This window comes from Engraulis encrasicolus, chromosome 2, assembly GCF_034702125.1.
Source record: "Engraulis encrasicolus isolate BLACKSEA-1 chromosome 2, IST_EnEncr_1.0, whole genome shotgun sequence".
In the NCBI taxonomy this organism is placed as follows: Eukaryota; Metazoa; Chordata; class Actinopteri; order Clupeiformes; family Engraulidae; genus Engraulis; species Engraulis encrasicolus.
This window is the reverse complement of record NC_085858.1, coordinates 204,040-227,700: the sequence shown is the minus strand read 5'-3', so window position 1 is coordinate 227,700 and position 23,661 is coordinate 204,040. Positions and strand designations below refer to the sequence as shown.

At 42.8% G+C, this 23,661-nt stretch overlaps 3 protein-coding genes across 3 annotated transcripts in view; 1 reads left to right on the top strand and 2 right to left on the bottom strand.

The window, feature by feature from the left end:
• Positions 1–5,537, top strand: part of htra1b (HtrA serine peptidase 1b) — a 33,579-nt gene extending 28,042 nt beyond the window's left edge. Inside the window, exons 9-10 of the mRNA XM_063219178.1 lie at positions 306–401; positions 3,646–5,537. Of these exons, the coding sequence (XP_063075248.1) occupies positions 306–401; positions 3,646–3,814 (265 nt within the window). The 3' untranslated portion in view covers positions 3,815–5,537. The remainder of the gene's footprint in view (positions 1–305; positions 402–3,645) is intronic.
• A 2,914-nt stretch (positions 5,538–8,451) lies between these two features.
• c2h10orf88 (chromosome 2 C10orf88 homolog) lies at positions 8,452–17,573 on the bottom strand. The gene is made up of 8 exons (XM_063219142.1): positions 17,503–17,573; positions 17,143–17,327; positions 16,137–16,325; positions 14,876–14,951; positions 13,409–13,636; positions 12,314–12,479; positions 10,928–11,252; positions 8,452–9,771 (listed from the first exon to the last, which is right to left on the bottom strand). Exons 2-8 carry the CDS (start codon positions 17,289–17,291, stop codon positions 9,615–9,617), a joined length of 1,290 nt encoding a protein of 429 aa, XP_063075212.1. The 5' UTR covers positions 17,292–17,327; positions 17,503–17,573; the 3' UTR covers positions 8,452–9,614.
• A 4,479-nt stretch (positions 17,574–22,052) lies between these two features.
• On the bottom strand, positions 22,053–23,241 carry LOC134459741 (uncharacterized). Its single transcript, XM_063212143.1, has 3 exons — positions 23,046–23,241; positions 22,641–22,773; positions 22,053–22,537 (listed from the first exon to the last, which is right to left on the bottom strand). Exons 1-3 carry the CDS (start codon positions 23,123–23,125, stop codon positions 22,073–22,075), a joined length of 678 nt encoding a protein of 225 aa, XP_063068213.1. The 5' UTR covers positions 23,126–23,241; the 3' UTR covers positions 22,053–22,072.
• Between the last annotated feature and the right edge of the window lie 420 nt (positions 23,242–23,661).

Below are 23,661 nucleotides of genomic sequence, written 5' to 3'. Positions count from 1 at the left end.
GAGTCTGATGCACACCTTGAAGGATGGTTCTCTGTTCATACCGTAACCAAGTTGTACTTCCAGATCATTTAGTATGTACTTAGATATCGTTGGCATTCCAAACAAAGATTCTATGTGTGACGCTTGGCTTGAGTGGGTCCATGGAATGAATGGTCACCCCATCAGGCAATCAGAGAGAATTGTTAGTGACAGAACTACGTATTTTGCCAAACAATTTCAATATGTACACCGCTAGGAACCAATCAGACAGTAGCACATTCCAGGGGGTCGTAAAGATCATTTTGGTCTACCATATCTGTCTTCAGGCAGGCCAAGGAGCTGAAGGAGAGGCACGCTGACTTCCCAGATGTCACATCAGGGGCCTATGTCATCGAAGTCATTCCAGGGACACCAGCTGAAGTGTAAGTAGTAGGGTTTTTTTTTCCGGGATGTTTATTCTTTAGGGGAGTCATGGGTAACCGATTAGGTCGTCAGACTTGCAGCTCAAAGGTTGCTGGTTCGACTCCCAACCCGCCAGGTTGATGGTGGGAGTAATTAACCAGTGCTCTCCCCATCTTCCTCCATGACTGAGGTACCCTGAGCATGGTACCGTCCCGCCGCATTGCTCTCTTGGGGCACCATTGGGGCTGCCCCCTTGCACGGGTGAGGCATAAATGCAATTTTGTTGTGTGCAGTGAACACTTGTGTGATGTGGAGTGCTATGTCACAATGACAATGGGAGTTGGGAGTTTCCCAGTTGGGCGTTCGCTTTCACTATTTATTTATTTGAATAAATCAAAGTAAAAATGTTGGGTGTTTTCGATTGAAAAAAAGAGAAAGGAAGCCATAGAGGCATAGTCTCAGTGAACATACCTAAATTATTATTCTAACAGTTACAAAAAGTAATGTAGAGTAAGTAGTGGTACTGCACACTCATAGCCTGGTAAACCAGCACCACCCGCTGGGACGTCGACATTTTTCAGCTGCGAGTGGGTCTGGCCTCGGATCTGAGAACGTTTTGAACACTGTGCCCTGAGTCTGGCAAACCCAATCACAACGCAAAGATTTGTTTTGAATCAAAGCGGGCGGGGTTTTGAGGGAGTGACGACGAATCTCGCAACACCATTGGGAAAGCACATCAACGGCAAAGATCGCCGATTGGTCAGAGCGCCGGCACGGTTTGAAAAAACAACAGGTTTTTTAGGTTATTCTCATCAACAATCTTCGGAGGTATCGTTCATTGGGGGCAGTTTTTACTCCGGTCTCACATTTAGGCTGGTTTATCAGGCTAGCACACTCACAGAAAAGTAGAGCCTTAGAAAAACACTCTCAAAGACAAAATGTATGCTTCTGGACAAATCAATACTGTTTTCTGAAGAATTTAGTAGCTTCTTCAAGACCTCAACTTGCCCATTCTGCGCTGAGAGGCATGTGGCTTCTTTTCTGGTGGCCAGTCACATGCTCCCCATACTTTCCTACATGAATAGGTGGATCTTCTTCTTCATGTAAATCTGTGATGTGAATCAGACATAGACATAGACATATTTGGCTGCAAAACCTGCCTTGGTCAGACCACCAGACCAATATTTATGGGAAAGATCAAATTTGTCGACAGCATACATTTTGGAACTAAACCACTAAAATTACACGCTGGACATTTAAGATTATGAGAGAAGCCACAGGCGCCACACACACTCAGCATTGACCTCCACCCAGTGCAGAGTACAAGATTGTCACAGAGCGGGGAGGAGAGGAGAGGAGAGTAGAGGAGAGCAGAGAGGCCTCCTCTATTCTCTGGTACAAGCCGTGCTATCATCTTCGGCTGACTTAGTGGTATTTCGTGGTCTGGGTCCAGGTCCGGTTCTTGTCAATATGGTGCCCTAGGCGAGCACTCCCTTTCCTTTTTGTGCATTTAGAAATTGGCATCTGTAAATATAACGTCATACATCTGATATATTACATTACATTATATTACATTGCATTTGGCAGACGCTTTATAACCAAAGCGACTTTCAAAAGAGGACATAATCAAGCCAACATCACAAGCAAATACAAAGTGCACAGGAGATATACTGAACAACAAGTGCAATTGCAAAGAGGGGTTAGTTTTTTTTTTAGTTTTTTAATAAAGAGGAAATAACGAGTACACACACACACACAAACACACACTCACAAACTAAACTAAACTAAACATCATGTCAGGAGTCTGCCCTGGGGCAAGACTATAGTATCTACTGAGTGCCTATGAATGTGTCTATCAATGTTAAGTTTATTGTTTTATTTCACTTTCACTTTATTTCACGTTCTTCTTCTGTGGGATTTTAAGGTGTTACTAGGCACCAAGACATTTGGCGCCCCCAAGACATTTGGTGCCCTAGGCGACCGGCTTGTCTGCCTATGCTTATAGCGCCGGCCCTGTGTGGGTCAGAAATGGGGCTGCTGTGGCTGACGGGGGCGCCACCGTGGCTCACTGGGCTGTAAAGGGACCTTGCTTTGAGTCTGACCCCGAGTTCATTTACCAATCCTGGCTTTCCCCTTCCCGATCACTCTCCCTCACTCATTTTCTGACACACTCTCTCCCACTCATTTGCTGCGGGTGCCTCACTCTGATATCTGAATAAAGATATGAAAAGCCTGTGCAGTGGAGGAGAAAGAATGCTGTGTGGTTGGTGTGAGAAACAAGGAGATCCCACTCATAAAGTGGATCCCATTCATAAAGTTTTTAGTCTGACCCAAGCACACCAACCTACCAACCACTGAAATAAATTGAATGTAAAAAGTAGAAAGTATAAAATATTTTCCATCCTGTAACCAGAGAACAGTATCTTCTCCATAGCCTGTTTTGAATGCTCTAGTACACAAGTTGGATGATTGGTTTTCTGTATAGCACAGAAGTTGGAATACTTGATTGATTTTTCAAAAAGAACAAACTATTTTCCATCCCATAACCAGAGGACAGTTATCTTCTTTGTCTGTTTAGAACGCTCTAGTATTTCCGCTTAAGTGTAGTGTTTGGAGGACACTTCAACTTCTACACGAGATTATTATATGTGCTGTTTTTTGCCCTATTATGATGAGTTAAATTAAGCCCAAGGTCGCTTATAATAAGCGGAGTTGGCATCCCTGATCTGGGTCCCCACTGTTGACCGGTCCAGAGCCATGGAAGTAAGAGCTAGCCTAATCCCATTGACCTCCGTGTTCCATTTTTACACAAAGATAGCAGTTCATGGAGATTGTGTATATCAAGATATGTCAGCATAATGCATTAGCGTGTGGTGTCCGCTTGACATGAAGTAAAAAGTTATTTTTTCCTCAAAATTCAAACAGTAGGCCTACAAGTTACAGCATTAGGCTTTGCTGGTCACAGATTCAAGTTCACCTACAGTAGACCCTCAACAACCCCAGAAAGTTACAATGACCATTTTTTTGTACAAAATCCATGCTTCTCATCCATTTCAAAGGAACTGTCCTTAGGTCTACATACAGGGGGATTTCCCCCCTTGCGAAACTAGAACCCGGAAACAATGGGCCAATGGCACCTCTCTTATTTCAATTCTATCTGAAAGGCGCCATTGTCTGACGCCCTAACCGCTTACCCATGACTGCCCAGTTGACATGTCCTCTAATGTAAACATGTCCTCTGATTTCTACCTGTGTCTGCCACAGGAGCGGCCTGAAGGAGGGAGATGTCATCATCTTCATCAACAGCCAGCGCGTGTCCTCCGCCAACGACGTCAGCGCAGCCATCAGGCGGGACGACTCCCTAAAGATGGTGGTACGCCGTGGCAACGAGGACGTTATGCTTACCGTCACCCCAGAGGAGGTCGAACCTTGACCCAATCCATCATGGCCTCCAAACCAAAGAGCGCTTTGGTAATGTCATGAATATGTAGCATGGCACCACGTTGATTCTGCTGCCATTTTTAGTGGGAACAGAGGTCACGTCTTCAACTTTTACCATGCGTTGTTTAAGTCTGCGCATGTGAAACTCATCCTTATGGTGGGCAATGTTATGCAATATGTTTGTAAGGCACATGTGTGATTCACATATACATGTCCCTCTAAAATGGGGCTGGCCATGCCCATCTAAAAGTTCTTAATCATTACCAAAACCCTCTTAGGGCCCTTACATAGTCGACGCGAGAAACACATGGTTTACGCAGATTACCACGTTCTACACAGCGACACAATAATCAGCAATGGCAATGCATGTAACGTGCGTCAAGTACCAAAGGACATGTTTTGCATAAATGCATAATGGCACTGAAGTGATCCATAGCCTTGTGTATGTGCTGGAATGCATTGACTATGTACAGTAAGCACTCTTTAGTGTCTAAACTCTTTGCTCCAAACACACCAACCAATGAGCTGGTTCTCAGTGCTTTGCTCAGTTCCACCCCATGACCATTTCTGGAAGGTTTGGCACCATCCCTCCTTCGCCATGTGTAACATTTGTAGAGTTTCTTTGCAAAATAACGCAAGCCCCTTTTTTAACTTTTGCATTTTATTATTGGAAATGACTGTTCTGATGTCCTATCACCTAGGCTACTGTATGTGTGAATTCATGGCATTCAAATGTTTTGAGAAGATACTCTTTAAACCTATATATGCAATGCAATGCAATACAACAATGTTAATTTTCTCAAAATGTTCCAAAATGAATATAATACGTCATTTTGCAGCAAAGCTCTTCTTTTTAAAAACTTGCATTCCACCCCACATTATTCCTGCCATGTTCTAGTTTAGGCTATCACATGTTTTTTGCATTGCTTCACTGTGTTATCTGTTGTCAAATATCTCCATATAGATATTATGTGAAATCATCAGCCATTCCACACTGCACTTCCTGACATCTACATAATGTTCGTTATTTTCTCTTACTATCAGATATGAATGACCAGTGCAGTCTGTAAAAGACACTGCGCTTTAGTGTGTGTGTATGTGCGGGCGTGTGTGTGTGTGCAGTGTGAGAGAGAGAGCCCTTGCCTACTTACCATTGTGAGGTCCAGATGGCTCCGCTAATATAGGAATATACCTTAAGGGGTACCTTGTGGGGCTCAAATTGCGGGACCCTGTACATACCTTGAAGTGTTTTTCTTGGAAATTTTGTCGTTACTGATAAAACTACCTAAAAGCGCACAAATGTCTTTACTGACAGGTTAGGGTTATGGATTGCTGTTGTCTGGGCGTAGTTTAGCATTCTTCAGTTACAGTTGATGTCTTATCATTTGGCCTACGTAGCCTATAGCCAATCGTGTCAGTTGTATGTATTCAAACAAACTGCAGTCGCCTTTCCATGCCTCCTTGCTCTTTGATTGGAGCACATGATCGGGAACGGAATGGAAGTGAATTGGAGGGCCCCACAAGGATATATAGTGGAAGGCAAAAGTTAGCACACCCTTTGAAATTTCTTACATTTCTGCTGTCTGATCTTCACAAAAATCAAAAGAACAAGGAACAATGGTGTCTGCCATTACTAATGCCACCCAAGCAATTAAGTTATCATATTTGTATTGTGGAGGAGGAGGAGTGGAGGTGCAAAACGCACACCAGAAACAGAGGTGCTGGCAACCAGAAAATGCAATTGTAGAAGGAGAGAGGTGCCGCACACTCACAAGTTAAATAAACAGTTTTTTAATGTGACAACGTTTCGGCCTGCCGGCACACGTGACCTGAAGAAGCCCGGCAGGCCGAAACGTTGTCACATTAAAAAACTGTTTATTTAACTTGTGAGTGTGCGGCACCTCTCTCCTTCTACAATCATATTTGTATTGACCATAAGATGTAAACATCTTCAATCACAAATATTTCTCTGAAGACCTATGGTCAAGAGTTATGATTTGTATAAATCTCTAAAAGGTTACAGCTTGGTGCTTGAAGGCCTTTTCAGTTTGCAATCATCAGTGGAACAATGAACAATGACACAGGGCAACAGGCTATATTTTAGAAGCAAATCAACTGTAGAATAGCTTCAGAACAATTCTGAAATAGCCCAGCCAAAGCCCTGACATAAACCCAATTGAGCTGATTGGGCATGAGCTCAAGACAGCTATTCACTCCAGACATCCCAGGAACCTTGCTGAAGTTTGTCTGTTTTGCAAAGAGGAATGCTGCATCATTCATTCATCCAAATTGTTTTGCCCATCTGATTTGCAACTACAGGAAATGTCTGGTTAAGGTTATTGGAACGTAACCCGTTAAAACACAGCGCTATTAATTTGATTTCCCCGTCTCTCTGTCCCAACTCACTTCCTGTCATTACTTCACTATCCTATCAAAATAAAGGCAAAAAGCCCCAAAAACATTCAAAAACCTTTCAGTGACTATTGCAGCACCCCACTGGTGGAACAGCTGAGTCAACCACCTTTTGAATGCAAGAGTGCACTTGCTTAATCCTTTGCTTCATCTTTAGTTAAGAAAAAACATATTTTATGATCAATTTACAATGAACTGCAAGAAATTCTAAAGGGTGTATTAACTAATTCTTCCCACTGTATGGGGGACAAAGTGTGTGTGTACTGTGTGTGTGTGTGTGTGTGTGTGTGTGTGTGTGTGTGTGTGCGCGTGTGTGTGTGTGTGCGCGTGTGTGTGTGTGTGCGCGTGTGTGTGTGTGTGTGTGTGTGTGTGTAGGTTAAATATTTGTCTCCTGGTTCCTTATTTTATGAGTACATTGTTTTCTTAAATGAACTTTAATGATTTTTTTTTCTTCCGACGAAAATTTCAATAAGGGATTAAAGACATTAAAGTACAATTTAAAGTAATGTTATTGAGGTGTTTTTTGTTTGTTTATTTTAAAGCCTCCGTGAACATCCTGATCTCAAACTTGAGAAAAATGAGTCTACAAAGCACAACTGTGTCCAATAAAATAAGAAGACTCCCAGAACCCCACAGTGCCTTTTGCCTCAAAGAAGAGGCGGATATTTGCCATGGGTCTTTAACCCATATGTGATTAGAATTGCTGCAAAATTTCTCTCTATGAGCCCTCATGGTGAAATAAAAAAATAGTCAGAAAGGATTTCTAACACAGGGTTCCATGGGAGCTTTAGGATGTTTGAGTAAAATTCTAAAATAGTGATTCTCAAAGTTTGGGCCTTGGAGGTATTCCATGTGTGCCTTCAAACCTACAAATCAAAACAATATGTGTGTGTTTTGCTGGTGACAACTCATTTGAGTTGTATTGTTCATTTGGTCAGAGACGGGCCCCGAAAATTAGTGACAATGTCAAGTGTACCCCAAGGTGGAAAGGGTTGAGAACCCCTGTTCTAGAAGGATGAAGGGAGGAATCCTTTCACTTGCGTTATTTAAACTAAAACAAAGTGATAGTAAAACTAAAACGTCCCACAATGAAACACTGAAGCCTACGGTCAAATACATGTAGTGTTGACGAACCCAACCCTGTGACCTAAACCTCCCAGACCCAAACCCAAACCCAGCCCGGTCGAAAGGCAACTCTTATAAAAACATAAGTATGTGTCAAGTTGCAGCTGGGTGCCAATATGATCATCAAGTGGGCCTGCATGAGTAATGTGGGAATTAAAGAGCAGGGTCACATGGGGTCACTAAGCTTTAATCATAGACATGTGAGAAACATTCAACAGATGGGAACATTCTTGCTGAAAGCACGGCCAATTCATTAAGAAACGGTGATGACATGGGGGCCGTTTTAGGCGTTTTCCGTTCTATTGCTTTGGCAATTCAGAATTGAGCAATACTTATAAGCCTCACACTGATGATGATGACACAACGGGTCACATACCAATGTGCATGAGGACATAGCAAAGGCGTACTGTATGTGTACTGGAATTTGAAATTTCAATCGTGATTACGATTGTATTCATGTCAATCCATCTTCATACTTACAGTATCTAATCGAGTTGAAATTATTTATTTTCCTTTCTGACCCAAATGTTTTCAGACGACATGCATTGCGGGTGGACAAACACAGACAGACTGGTGGGGTTGTTGCACCTGACCAGACCTCCTCCTCTGGTGCTCCTGAAGCATATTTTTACGGCTCTGGAGGCTAGTTGACGTCGCAAACTTTATGTTTCATTGCATGATTTCTATTAGCTGTAGCCAGGTTTATCACTTAAAAGGCGTATCGTATGCCACTATTTTACAGTTACAATCGTTGGCTGGGGTTTATAAAGGTGGTAAAGTGTCTTATTTTTCATGTTAAGCGTTGTCTTGCTTTAAGACAAGTTAAAAGAGGGAATATGTCGCTAAGCTAGTGAAAGTCAATGGATCCGTGTAGCATTGTAGCATGCTACACGGATCCACTGACTTTCACTAGCTTAGCGACATGCTCCCTCTTTTAACTTGTCTGGCCAACGATTTTAACTGTATTAAGCCCCAAAATAGTGGCATACCCCTTTAACCAAGTTCTGGGAATGCCCCCAAGGACTTCAAATGTAATGAGAAATATTTTTCAAAACAAAGTGTCAAACACTTTAATAATAAAAAGAAAACCGCTCAGTGCACATCTGATTTATTCGTCATGTCTTCTTGTTTCTTCCACTCAAAACAGTCAACCGTTAATAAAATGGTGTTATGGGGCCTACTGTAAGTGACAACCTGAAGTGAGTTCATAATTTAACAGAATAAGTTACAGTAAGCTTAAAAAACAGTTATGATAAAGTATTACTATAGGGTGACCAGACGTCCCGGTTTGACCGTTGAGTTGTGTGTCCCAGGTCCCGAACAAACCCTCTCGGGACACAAATATGTCCCGGTTTTGGCCACCCACTACATTGTGCCATGTCTATCAGGGTAAATATATGGAAAAGATTATGTTTACCTGCCACAATTAATGGCAGCTAGCGCTTGTTTAGAAAGTCTGAAGGAGTCAGTTGCGATTTGTCATTCCTCCCTCTAAAATCGATTACAATGCAGGAAATTGCATCTAAAAAGTACAAATTTTCCTGGGGGAGGACCCCCAGACCCGCCCGCTAAATATTGTCCTTCAGTCATGCAGGAAGTGTCCCGGTTTCAGACTACAAAAATCTGGTCACCCTATATTACAAGTAAAAGGTCAAAACATTGTCTAGACTGATAAGGTTAACAATTAACCATTATTTTTTAGTCCTTTCGAACTCTCAACCATGAACCAGTTTAATAGCCTTTGGATTTTGGTAAAAAAAAGAAAGAACAGAAAATATCAGTGCAGTAAGCTAACAAGACCATTTGAAACAAAAAGCAGCAAACACAGCAGTGCACCTCTAGTGGCATAGAGACGGTACTGCATGAAAGGGGGTCTGGTGAAGTGAGCAGCCATGGCCAAATGGTTAAGGAGGTGGGCTTTAGATCAGAGGGTTGAAGGTTCAAATCCCACCCTCCCACTCCCTATTTTAGTCCATGGCTGAGGTGTCCTTGAGCAAGGCACCTAACCCCACACTGCTCCAGGGACTGTAACTGATACCTTGTACTTAAAATAATTGTATTTGACGATTTGGATAAAAAGCGTCAGCTAAGTGTAATGTAATGTAATGAAGTGAGACAGACTCGTAGATATGGAGCAGTAGATGTCTCTTTGACTACGACTGCGTAGTGGGCCAACGCAGGGTGGTGCAGTCTTTTGAGGGCACCCGATGCTACTTGATTAAACATCATTATAGTATAGCCCCCGTTGAGAAACACTAGGTTGGGGTGAGGTGAACCTGCTGCAGCACGGCATCCAGCTTCTGTTCCAGGGAGCTGAGCCGCTGGTCCAGATGCTCCCTAAGTCGCTCCTCCATCTCCTGCAGACGCCTGCCAAGCGCCTCCTCTAGCCCTCGGCAGCACTGGTGCACCTCCCTGAGTGATAAACAGAAGAAAACAACGCAAACAATGCACAAGGTAAATACCAGTAATTAGCCTTGGGTGCACCACCCTGAGTGATAAATAGAATATAACATCAGCTGATTTTTAAAGCATCTCACACATCAACATCCATGTGACCATCTGTCAATGGAAGTGAATTCAGAAAAAGGTAGCTGGATTATTATTATTATTATTATTTTTTTTTGTCTTTTTCGTCTTTATTTTTGATAGGACAGTGTGAGAGGTGGACAGGAAGCGAATTGGGAGAGAGACGGGGAAGGGTCGGCAAAGGACCCGGGCAGAGAATCGAACCCGGGTCAGCCGCATGGCAGGCGAGTGCCCTACTGGTTGACCACGGCAGGGCCGGGAAGCTGGATTATCCTTATGCACTGGTTAATTACCTATTGAATGAGAGGGTGTACTTATGCCTTGCAGTCCTGTCAATGTTGAATGAGAGGGTGTACTTATGCCTTGCAGTCCTGACAAAATTTCAAAGAGTGTACAAACTTTCTCCTATAACTGTGTAATGTTATCATATGTTCCTGCAACCTACAGTGGTACGCCATTTGTACCTTTGACTGCTTTGGAGTCAAGTCAACTTTAAAATTAATTGAGGTCACTAACGGGGCAACATTAAGGCACTCTCCCTGTGTAGAAAGGAGGTAAGGGTGGGATTCAAATCTGTGACCCTCTAATAAACAGACAAACTCCCTAATCAATAAAGGCAACATGGCAACATTACTCCTTACTGAACATCTAGAAACATCACAATGGGGGGCACTGTGGAGCAGCGCATTAAGCCCCCCCACCACCCCCATGGGCTTGCATGTCCATGGCGAGCAACGTGGTTTGAGTCCTTTGCCAGCCCTGCCCCATCTGTCTCTCCAACTCTCTTCCCGCCATACTCCCAATTGTCCTATAAGCCATAACCCCTTAAGACACAGCATTATAAATTAGCTGTTAGCAGAATGGCAATGACCAAGTCGTAATGTATTACTAAAGGCCCCGTGCACTGTCATAATAGTGTAGTGCTATAGCAGTCAACTTTCAATGTCTATTACAGTGTGCCACAGGCGGTACGGCGTGCATTAAGGGGCTATACACACAAAAAACATGATAAAAAAAGAAAATGAACATTGGGATGACTTACGGTGGTCCATTGGGCATGTGGCCCTTGCTGTGGGCTGCCGCAGCAGCGGTGGCGTCGTCCATGCGCAGCCGGGCCACTTGGCAGCAGACGCTCTGAAGGAACGGCAACAGATCCGACGACGACGACAACGGAGAGGCAGAGGCAGCACAGTGCTGACCGGGCAGGGAGGAAGAGGAGGAGGAGGAGGCGTGCATCATCAGTGCTGACATCACTTCAGCCAGTTTGTTGTTGCTGTTGGCCGGTGCGGGTCCAGCAGCACACCCAGGCAATGGCACAGGCGTGGGCGGAGGGGTGGCAGTGGCACGAGGTGAGGACGGAGCTTGAGCTGGGCGGAAAAAGACAGAGACATTGTTGTCTAACTGTCTGCATACTTTCAAAGTCTGCATAGTTTTTAAAGTCTTTATTATTTCACTCGCACGTTGCATTTCTCTTACATAAACTATTTTCTAAAGCTAGGGACATCTGCTTTCACTTTTTATAAGTATAACAAGTATAATGTTTAAATTCATATTGGCATGACGTTAACTGGCACAAAAGACTTGGGACTTGACACGAACTTGACTCCCATTGCACTTGACTTCATTACACCCCCCCCCGCCCCCCCCAATTGTATATCCTGATTGCAAATGAGAGACAAAGTTCTGAACTGTATGTGTGTGTGTTTTTTAAAGAAATTGAATAAAAACACAAGGCCAGAGAGAGAAGGACGAGAGGAATTAGAATGACGTGCAGCCATTGCCATCCTCCATGTGACAGGACAGGACAGGATGCCATTGTCCAGAGCCACATGTTGGTGGAGGCCATGCAGGCGTGGGGGGAGAGCGGGAATGCTCACCATTGGCATCTGAAAGGGATGAGGGGCGAGGGAGTGTTGCGGACGGGGAGAGCACAGATGAGCCTTTATTGGTGGTCATGCCTCATAAATACACAGCACTCTATATCATGGTCAGCACCTCCCAGCTCAGAGGGAGAAAGAGTAGAGGTGCCCAAAAAAATGAAATGGTCACAAGTGAAAATACGGTATATTGCTTTTGGTAAAAGCAGTCCAATATTATTTTACTGCAATGGCAGAGAATGCATCTTATTTAAGTACTTAAAGTATTTAACTTACTTAAGTTTTTCTTCTTGAATTATTATTTTTTAAAAAGACAATTTACCAGTAGTCTTGTTTTTCAAATCAACCCAAATCAGGAAAAAAACAGCAAAATAATCTGCCAGTGCAAGTAAGATCATTCTAATTAATATTGGGCTAATTCTACCAAAAACAAGATATGGCTCAATGAGTTAATATGGCGTACCATTACGCCTCCTGTCCAGAATAAAGGCATAAAAGCCCAAAAACATCTTAAAAAGATAAAAAGGTTTGGATTTGGATGTCCAACTCACTGTGGGTGACTGCTGACAGAGAGGGTGAGGCGGGTGCCTGGTGGCCTGCAGTTGGGACGTTGGGGACAAACACAGAGGAGCCTTTATTGGTGGCCAGGCCTGACAAGGCACCACCACCGCAGCCCATAAGGAGAGGGAGAAAGCCCGCCATGGCATCGGCCCTGCTCTGGGAAAAGGAGACATAAAGAGACAGCACATGGACAGTTTGTTTGATTATGAAAATGCCACAGCAATCCAACGCCTGCAATCCTAACTTCAGTTTAACACAAATCAATCATCAACATTTTTTTTCATATAACGTGTGTAAGGTTATATGGTCTAATGCTGCAATTTAGGGCTGTTACCATATTGTATCGAACTGAGAAATATGTAGTGTCTGGATACTCTATCGTGGTGCAAGACCGCAGTAGCCTTATGTCCAGAAAACAACCACATGATATGATGTGCTTTCAAGCTTCAAATCATCATCACAATATTTTTTTGGGTGGGGGGAAACATTAGGCTTTTTTCCACATACAACCCGTGTCGTGTCGTGTCCAGCTGAGTGGTGCTGTTAAGCCAGCCCAATTTGTGTTTCCATTACAAACCGTGTTACCCTGTGTATGGTTGGAGTTACTATCGAAGTAGGCTATGAATAGTTTCAGCGACATCATATTTGGATACTACAATGATGATTTCAGCCTTCGATTGTAATATCAAAGTAATAGGCCTACAGTGTCTAACACAAGAGCATTCCAAGAGAGTTGATCTGGTGACTGCCATGATTATTTTTTATTCACTGGTGAGGACGAGCTGAAACACGGGATTCTGGGTAGTATGCAGCAAAAAAACAACTCAGCCCGGTTCAGCCAGCCAAAAAAAACGAGTTTTCGAGTGGTGCCCTGCTGTGTCATGCCGTACCTGACTAATCGAAACTTAAAAAAAAAAAAAAAACAGCGGCCAAGTTGTGCCGAGTCGAGCTGTACCCGGCAGAAAACGGGCAGTGGAAAAGAGCCTATTGAGATTTGGGGATAAAAACGCTGCTGACCAATGAATTGTAAGTCGATTGATAAGGTCAATCAACTAACCATGATTGCATCTCTAATACATACGTACCCTCTGCTGAAACTGCACCATGTCCATGAGGTGCTGAGCGCCGGGTGAGAGAGTGGCACCCATCTCTGCCACCATGCTCTGAACCTGCTTCAGGTCGATACTCGCCCCCACTCCGCCGAGACCGTCCACCACATCCTTCTCGCCCTCCTCAGAAGGCCCCAGTGCTCGCTCAACTCCTACGTGAATGCCAGCTATGTCCACACTGGCATGGCCTCCGAGGGACAACAGCTAAATGACAGAGGAATCAAGTTACTGTCACTGGAGTAACAAGTAATGTGAGGGCAACCGACTGAAAGTGACAAAATCTGTTCCATTGCATTATTTACAGTATTTACAGTTGGGCTGTCCTGACTACATTCAATTAAAAAAAGTGCCACATTTGGTGTGTTAATGCCCTAGGGTAGGTTCATAAACTGATTCGATTTTGGAGGACAACACTTTCAAGAGGACTGAATTCAAGATGGACGAATTTTTGTTTGGCCCATAACTTCTGACTGGGTGGATGGATTTGATTTATATATATATATATATATATATATATATATATATATATATATATATATATATATATATATATATATATATAAAATATATATTATGTATATATATCAGAAATATTACAAGATTTCATTTAAATAATTTGAATACATATATACCTTAAAATAAACTGTTGAGTTCTACTGCACGGCTCTATAATATTTCTGGAGTTTATTGATGCTTCTAAGGCATTTTTAATGTATAAGTTTATAAATAGGTGGACGGGAGGGGTGGGAATGATGGCGGGGATTGGAAGGATCGCGTTTTGGGGATTATACAGCTCCAGGCCACTTTATTAGAATAGCGTGAAAATGTTGATTTATTTCCATAATTCCATCAATAATGTTAAACTGTCATGGATTATAGATTAATGGCCCAGTTTTTTTAAACTATTCCAATCATTCAATTCTTTATTTTTACATATTTTGGTCTTCCAGCTCAAAAAACCCATGAATTGGGGAATTCGCATCATTAGAATATTGTAATAAAATCACATTTTTCTTCAGCAAAATTCGGGTCACATTAAATCAGTTGAAATTTGTACGAGAGTCAGGGAAGCCGACACGGGGGGACAAAGGGGTCACTTGTCCTGACTAAGGGAGACAGGGGGCCCAGAATTAGGTCATCAATATATTGTTTGTACTGGATTTTGGGGCCCTATCAGATGACTTTGGGCCCAGTCGAACCTGTCAGCGGCCCTGCCAGACTGCCCACAGCATTCCGAATGAAAAATAACAATATGGTTGATTCTCTCACACCAAAGGCGGATCATCTGAGACCAAAAAGCCTACATGCAGTGCGGCCGAAAGTTAAATGCAGAAGAATGCTGATATAGCATGATCCAAAAAAAAAACACAAGAAAAAAACATTGTTTATGAGGAAAAAAATATTTATGTAGTATGGAAACTATGTTCAGAATCTTGAACTTACTTTCACTTCACAAGACGTGGTGGGGCACTGCAACTTCAAATATTTTTGGTAGAAAGGTCTGCCGCTGCCTGAGGCACTGTGAGATGAAAAAAAAAACGTCATCTGTAGCTCAGCTGTTAAGGTAGATCGCCAAGCAAACACTTGAAGACCTTTGTTGAAAAATGAGGCATCCATTTTGGGCAATTGACATTTTTGTATAGGACATTGCACTGCAGAAATGTTGTTATAAATATATTGGAATGACAAGAATTCACATATAGATGATAAGCTGTCTAAACAGTAATTTTCAAAAAAATGGTACTCACGTCATTTTGCAACAACGTTTTTACTCACTTTTAATTACACCTGGCAGTTACACAGTGGCTACGTATACATTATGTTTTTAATTTGAAATCAATAATTCAAAATGACACAGTTCGGAATTTAAGTTATTTCTGTCGAGTTTACATGACACTTTCAACTAATTCCAAATAAGCATCTGGGGATCAGAAAGCATTTCGATTGGACAGAGGATGCACACGCTGGATCACGCCTACCCCCTCCCACAGGGCGAACTAATGTTATGCATTAAAGATTAATCAAATGGATTAACTTTCGATCTACTGTTGTGTAAATGGTGATCAGCACAAGTTATTTGTTTAGCTTGATTGACAATTACTAGTAAAAGGTTCTCAAAAGGTTTTGGAAAAATGGGGTCGCCAGACTCATCTAGCTGTTTTTGTGGGTTTAAGAACCACTGAGTAGACTACTGAAGACAACATACCCTTCATACACTTTAGCCTCACATTACATCACCAGAATTGCCAGGAAAGCCAAGATCATCACCTCTGACCCTACACATCCAGCACACCACCTATTCACGCTCCTACCATTAGGGAGAAGGTACCACAGCATCCCATGCAATACCACACGCTTTAGGGACAGTACCTACCCACGAGCCATTCACCACTTGAATATGCAGCAGCACTAACACTTTATAGTTACTCCACTACCGGCCTTCCTACCTCTCTTGCTTACTTTGCACCTAATGTGACCGTTTCCTGTACAACCAATGCATTTTCCACGTTTCCACCACATTTTTCATTTTTGTATGTGCCATTCTCTGTTTTTTTATTAATGTTCCCCCTTGGTTTTACTGCAGTTTCTTGGTTTTCTATTTGTAACGTTGAATGTGTGAGCAAACCATAGTACATTCTGAGCAACTGTATTTTTATACTCTTGACATGGCTTAACTCGAAAACTTGAAACTTGAACTTGATACCTGAGTCTGGGGTCTTCTTCTCCGCGAGAGGTGCCGCAGTAGTCACCGGATGCGGAGTAAACCTCAATGGTGCGAGCTTCACTCACCACCAGGAGCCAAGTGATGACACTGCGAGGGTCAGCAGCAGCACACTGGAGGGTAACGACACACGGTACATCACCCTGTTGCTCCAGCTGTACAGGCTCATGCCTATGAAAGAACAGAGATTAGATGACTAGTAGGGGGCAGGGCTCTTGATTAACTTTTTTCACCCCCAGCCAAAATTGCTAGATGTTAGTCTTAAGCTTACTGCCCAAACACACACTAATGGGTCAAAGTAGCTAGTAAGCTGGTCTTTTCTACCTGACAAACTCGAATTCCATCTAATCAGCATTTGGCGGCTCTGGGCTGCTTATAGGATGACCATGTGCGGCATTGGTGGAATTTTCTTGTTATGGGCATGGAAATCAATAGAATTTTGTTCAAATTGGGTGGGATTTAGTGCCTCCAGGCACGGATGCACAGAACAAGAGTGTGGCACGACCCAAGGGGAGCCTTGGCTGGAATCTTAATGGTGGGACTTCATGGTGAAGTTTGCACCTGACCTGACCATGGCGAGCAAGGTTCCAATCTGTTCTATCATTTCCCAAACCTTCGCATCTCTCACACACTACTCTGTCCTAATTAAGGTGACACATCAATAAGTTACTAGGTAGCCTACCATTTACTGAAATATACATAGGCCTATGTAGTGGTTATTTGACCTCTTTATCTTTTCAATTACAGGTCACTATTTTCCGATTGTCTGGTTGACACGTAGGGCCTATATGGAACTGACCATATCCCGATTTCTCAAAATGCCTAAAAGGGCTTGATTTCAGGGCTGAAATTGGGAAAAGGTGCGTTGTGTGCAGAAATATTAGGCTAATAAGCTCAAGGTTTGGGACCATATCGTCCTAACCACCATATATCGACCAGAAAGCAAGTTCCACAACAATTGCCAAATATTCAGAAAAGTATTACTTACTGCTTTAGAACTGCAGTCACTTGCTTCAGATCGCACCCCTCATAGGTTTTGATCACATTGCTAATATGACTACCTTCTGCTTTAGAGATCCACGATATACCAACCAAGATCAAACCATCTTCATTTTCACACTTCGTTTGCCCAGACATGGCCAGCAGGATCTGCTGGATCAGCCGTCTTCCGCCCTAATTTAGAGTGCAGACGACTGAAAGAATTGTGTTGATGCTGTTCCAATGTCCACAACAAAACATCGTTACATTCTCTGGGCAAAAAATAGTCTGCCCACTGCCCGTTTGAACGTTGAAATACTATTCACTTTTAAATAAATATCCTATTCATTATTGACACCATATAGCCTACCTTACACAAACTGAAGTAATATGATATCACTAATATCTCAGAATTTCTAGAGGAGCTGTTGTAGCCATGGCACTGCTACCAGCAACTACTATGGCTTTGTAATCGCGTTGGGTAATACACGTTGTGGTAAAACAGCCAATCATAACCATTGTTTTCATCTGCTCGCTCCAAAAAAAGGCCAATCACAACACAGTTTACTCACTTAGTACAGAAGCAGCGGAGGGACAAACAGTGAAAACCATATCTAGCGATATAGTCCAGGACCAGCCCTGTAGACCCGTTCGCAATTTGGAGTTGGGGGCGTTTCTCACTGGATTTGAGTTAGTGGGTTCCTAGACATTAACACATTGAATACCGGCGGTGCTCACGGAATTATGTCGTAGAATACCAGCGTTCTAAGCCCTTTTTTACGTTTTTTTGTAGACTCACAGCTTATTATGTGATAGGGCCACTGAAATATGTTATGACTCGTTTGAAAGTGGAGACGCTGCCCTCTTAGTAGGTGAAAACTGTGTGTCTCTACGAGCTTTTATTGCCGAGTAAACCCACGCTAAACCGAAGTGGGTATCCATGGAATTCAGCTACAATCGGAGATATTGAGGTTTTTGTGAAGGGTGCGCTCCTTCAGAATGTGACGAGTTTGAAAGGGGATGAGTTGGTTTTAATCACAATTTGGTGCAAGGTTAGCTCTGACACACATCTTCCTGCACGTCAAGACACGCCTCCTGCTCTAAACCACTACGAAATCCACGTTTTTCACACAGACTGAACACAAGCTCTTTGCACACATGCAGAAGGTCGGACATTTGCTAAAATAGTTCCCGATGACTCCCGAAATAATAGCCCAACATTGACAACAAATCCCAATGATATGATGCTTAGATGTAGCCCATCCGATCCATATGTAGCCATCTATGCTAGCTTCTGGCTTTTCACATACAGGAAGACAGTTCAACATAGGGGTGAATAATCAAATAAAAACTTATCTGGTTGGCGATCAAACTTCTAAATCGGAGCGCATTACTCCAATTACAATTCGGGTGCCATTTTGATCCAAGGAGCTGGTAAAGGTCTAGGTAGCAAGCCCAGAAAGTTCAAGATACTCCTGGCACGATATACAATGGTCTCTGTGTTTACCTATTGCGTGAAGTCAGACACAATACACGCTACCGATCGTGGGCTACTAGGGAAACAACAACAAACCACGATTCACGAATACGGCAGCACACCTCCTGCTCTGTCACACTACGACACCAGCAATCGATGCCCTTTGAAATCCCCGTTTTTCACGTGGACTGAACACAAACTCTTTGCACACATGCAGAGGGTGAGACATTTGCTAAAATAGCTCCCGATGACTCCCGAAATAATAGCCCAACATTGACAACAAATCCAAATGATATGATGCTTAGATGTAACCTAGCCCATCCGACCCGAATCATATGCGGTGGCAGATGGACACTCCCAACTGAGATCGCTCCCGGACGTGTAGTCCCAGGTGTTTCTATGGGGTTGGCAAGTCGATCCGTCACCAGGGCCGAAAACGTCACTTCCGGATCCATTCCGGATCCATTCGTTATCAACTACCATGTAAACACAATGTAATAAAACTCGACAAGAAGCGGATTAAAAATGGTACAGTGCTGTGTCCCGTTGTGTAAGAACAGAAACGACGTCGACAAAGGATTCCCCTTTTACCGTTTTCCTGTCGACGAGAAAGTCAGCAAAAAGTGGCTGAAGTTGATACGGTAAGTTTGATTCAAAATCTTAATGAATGCAGCTTAATGGTAGGTAGAGGTAGCTTACATCAGCTAACTAGCGAGTTGTTAGCTGTGGAAAAGCTGTTACTAGGCAACACTGATCTATTTTTCATCCAAACAGACTAGTATTTTGATTGCAAAATCGTTTAGTGTCTATGCCCATCATGAAAAATGATGAAGTAACCAGTACCAGTCGAAGTTTTTTTTATGATAGTTGGAGGGAGCTTGCTATTGAAGATAGCTCTCACTAAGGAAACAGCTGGCAGATCAGCTGTCCCCTTACGTGTTGTTAGTTGTGGGAAAGCGGTCAGCTCGGACACTTAATTGAGCAAAACCGATGTATATATTGTTTTAACAGACTAATATTTTATGGTAACGTGGTACAGGCCATGAAAAATGAGAAAGTATCACACTAGTACCGATGTAACAGAGATTCCCTGATTGTCGCTCCCAACGCAGGACGCTCCCCGGTCGGCTCGCTCCCACTAGCCAGACTATCGATCCCACCGCCATATAACGGAGCTAGTTATCTTTTTTATGTTAGTTTTTTGTTTCTAACCCTAAATTGCTTGTATGTGACAGTGTATGATAATACGTGAAATATAATCGGGCGGGACTACACGTCCGGGAGTGATAGAAACACCTGGGACTACACGTCCGGGAGCGATCTCAGTTGGGAGTGTCCATCTACCTCCCTGTAAGAGACTATCTGGGCCCCCCTCAACTGGCGATTCCAGATGATATAAACACAGCGACTGGTCTGAATGAATACGCTCCAGTTTAAAAGTGACATTTACTTACGACCAATTACCATTGCTTCTAACATCTGCAGTCGCCAGTTGTTACGGCCCAAGATAGTATTTTACACCGGTCAAAGTTGACTAGAGATGATGGGGGAGTCTGTGATGCAATATACTAATGACAGTTTCTATGTGCGTGTGTCTTTTTCCCCCCAGACGTGACAATTTCACTCCAACTCCTAATACCAGGATCTGCGGGTGGCATTTCCCGAATGGAAAGGCAGCCGGACCCACAAGATTTGCCTGGAACGAGGGAAAGGCTTTTCAGTCCATTGAACAGCCATCCAAACGACTGAAGACACTCCCTGTCACTGAGGAAGAGGAAGACGAGGCAGAGGCAGGTTCATGCACCTTGAAGTTCAACGATCAACCGAATTGTTGCAATGGAGAATGCCCAACTGAAAGACAGAAAATTTAAGATTGCATGCACAACTACAGAATCATAAGCAAACATTTTCATTCGACCAAATATCCTCTGTGCCCCGCCAAAGTCATTTATTACACAGGCATGCCTGATGCTGCCACAGTTTTCTTTCTATATGCCCTTCTTTCCAAATTTCCCTCAAGTATCACTATGATTGGACTGTCCAAAGTATGCCACTAATTGATCAATTGCTGTTAACTCTGATGAAGCTCCGGCTGAATTGTGGGATCGAAGACCTCTCCACCAGATTTAACTGCAGTCGAACCACAGTCACCAATATTTTTATGACCATCTCCAGTGCCCTTTATGACATCTTGTACGTTGGAATGATGGAAAACAACATCCCTTCCCGTTTCAAAAACCAAACCTCCCTGCCAGAGTGCTTCCTCCCATTCCCCAACTGCCGTATTGTGCTTGACTGCACTGAAGTGGCTGTCTGCAACACCGAAAGCCTTGAGGACCAAAGTAAGCTGTACAGCCATTACAAAGGATGCACCACACTTAAGGCTCTGGTCGGTGTGGCGCCCAATGGAGTTATCACGTTTGTTAGTGAACTGTATGGTGGGAGCATATCCGACAAAGCCATAACAGCTGACAGTGGAGTGCTGGAACAACTTGTTCCAGGGGGACATGGTGATGGCTGACAAGGGCTTCACCATCCGCGACATTTTGCCCGAAGGTGTTTCCCTCAACATCCCCACATTCCTTGTCGATGGACAGTTCACATTGCAGGAAGTTCAGTATAATAGACTGATTGCCAGTGCCAGAGTCCATGTGGAACGTTCTATTCAGCGCCTGAAAAACATTTCGGATTTTAAAAGAGATCCCACATCAGTACAAGAAACATGGAAACAAGATCTGGAAAGTGTGTGTGTGTGCTTGATGAACTTACAGACACCCATCCTGAGGGAAGTAGTTGTCTGATCTTACCAGTCATCATAAATAATCAGTTATCATAATATTGTATATAAATAAATGTTTATAGTATGTCTTAATTTTGTGTTTGTCTTTTGCATTATATTCACACAGTAATATTGTTTAATGTAGAATGAATATCTAAGATAAGTACTTGGGCATTCCAGCGGCGCAGGTGTTGGACAAAACAAGATAACTTTAAGGAAATAATTCAGTTAATGTACCATGAAGTATTTTGGAGCATAGAACAGTGTTAAGTACTTGGGCATTCAAGTCCAATCTCACACACATCCACATTCTTTTTTGTTGGTTGGGTGCAGGTTCAAAATGTGAAGTACTTGTAAGGTAATGAAAGAACTACTGCACACTGATAAGCTCCCATTTACACCATTTTTTATTCCGAAAACATCACTGGAATAAAAAAAATAGTAAGAGTAAATGGGAGAAGAGTAAATAAAAGAGTAAAATGGGAGCTCACGGTGTGCGGTTCTTTCATTACCTTGCAAGTACTTGGACATTCCCTTTGTAAGGCTAGATGCAAGATGAGACAACTTCCTAAGACACATGCTGTGTCCAGTGTAAATTCAATGCTGACTTTCATAACCCCTGATTTCAGAATGTGTAAAAAAAATTATGACACATATCAGTAAATAAGTTCAATAAGTTAACATTTATTTGTTATTGAAGAGAGCACGGGGCAGAAAATGGTCCTTGTAAAAATTTTCCAGGACCTTAAGATTGCTGACCCAGGCTGGGTCTTTTTTAATCTCTACAATGGCCATGTCCTGAGTTGTCCATACAACTAGATGACAGGTGGTAGCCTCTGTCAGGTGCAGGTTGCCCTGAATCTGATGCCAGTAGTTGTGGGTGTTCTTCAACCTAAATAGCCCGGTGACTTGGTCCACGTACAGGTAAAAGTCCTTTGCCTCTGCTGCCTGAGCGATTGTTTTCTCTCTGGCAGAATATGGGCATTTCACCTCCACAAGGTAATTGCTGGACAGTAGAAGTCCATCTGGGGAGGCCCCAAGCAGCCCACTGTCAGACAGGAACAGTCCCTTCTCCAGGATGGTCTCCCCACTTTGTTCCATGAACTTCTTTTTGGCCTCTTTCTCGTGCACGATTCCCCAATCACATGCCTGGGGACAGAGAATGAAACACAAGTGTAAGAATCAAAAGCAAATAAATAGCAAAGTAGCCTAGTAAATGGCTAAAAAATTACACGGTGTGTTCGCTACTCACACGAGCTCCTTGTTTGGGGTTGTATTCTCCCAGCAGTGTCTTGAACAATGAAGGTGGGAAAGACTGTCTTCTGACTGCAGACAAAACCAAACCAAAGTTGCTCGCTGTGATCCTCTTCTTGCGATATGCTGCCCTGTTACAGAGAAAGCCATTTTAGTTGACACATAGATGATTAAGGAAATACGACACAAAACTCATGTCAATCCAAATGGCAACTTTCTGACCCAAGCAGAATAATTGTACAAGTGTCGATTACATTTACATTATTTGTTTGTGTTTAAAGTCAAAAAGTTACCATTTCAAAATGAATTGAGTCTCATGTCTGTGAGCAGCTTTTTCTACAATATCAAAACGACTACATAAACATCCTCCAACATTGGCGCTGTGTTGCCCATGTGTACTTACCATAATGCATTGCTCGTCTGCCCAACTGTGGCCCTCTCGATGGCTTCTTTTTGTTGCTGGCTGACAGCAAGAGACGTCATGATGAAGTCCTCTTTGTCTTGAGCATCGCTGTACTCCTGACTGGCCAGTATCCCATCAAATAGTTTCTCTGGTAGGGATGGGTCAAATTCCTGCCCCAACAATTATCAAGGGAAAAAACAGACTTATGCATTAGAACAATATGGCACACAAATATATGTTGGTTACACAGCACAGGCAAAAAGTATATCTAAAATAAATGCAAGGCGTGTGTTTGTGCCCTCTGGTTGGCCGTCATTCTGAAGTGATGGAGGAAATTAGTCAGTGTGGATTTGTCATTGTAGAAATGAATTTGTTCAGCTATTCACTACGATTGCAGCTTTGACATGAGAAGTTGTAAATGCTAACTGTGTACAGTAGGCCTCAGTAATCTGGTAGCCTATCGTACAGTATTATTTTGGATTTCCAAGTGTTAGATATTATTGTCATTGTCAGGTATTTTGGTTATCACGACACTCCTAGTCGAGAGAATGTATAGACCTTGGGATGATTATAACAATACATCAAAAATATAAAAAAAACAGAAAGCATACCTGAT

Coding starts and splice junctions, on each gene's coding strand:
- LOC134459741 (XM_063212143.1), bottom strand. CDS start 23,125: ATGACGTCTCTTGCTGTCAGCCAGCAACAAAAAGAAGCCATCGAGAGG. Junction 22,774..23,045: donor CAGACGAGCAATGCATTATG/GTAAGTACACAT, acceptor TCTCTGTAACAG/GGCAGCATATCGCAAGAAGA. Junction 22,538..22,640: donor ACCCCAAACAAGGAGCTCGT/GTGAGTAGCGAA, acceptor CTCTGTCCCCAG/GCATGTGATTGGGGAATCGT.
- c2h10orf88 (XM_063219142.1), bottom strand. CDS start 17,291: ATGTCTGGGCAAACGAAGTGTGAAAATGAAGATGGTTTGATCTTGGTT. Junction 14,952..16,136: donor GAAGAAGACCCCAGACTCAG/GTATCAAGTTCA, acceptor TTCATCTCACAG/TGCCTCAGGCAGCGGCAGAC. Junction 9,772..10,927: donor CACATGCCCAATGGACCACC/GTAAGTCATCCC, acceptor TTTATCACTCAG/GGAGGTGCACCAGTGCTGCC.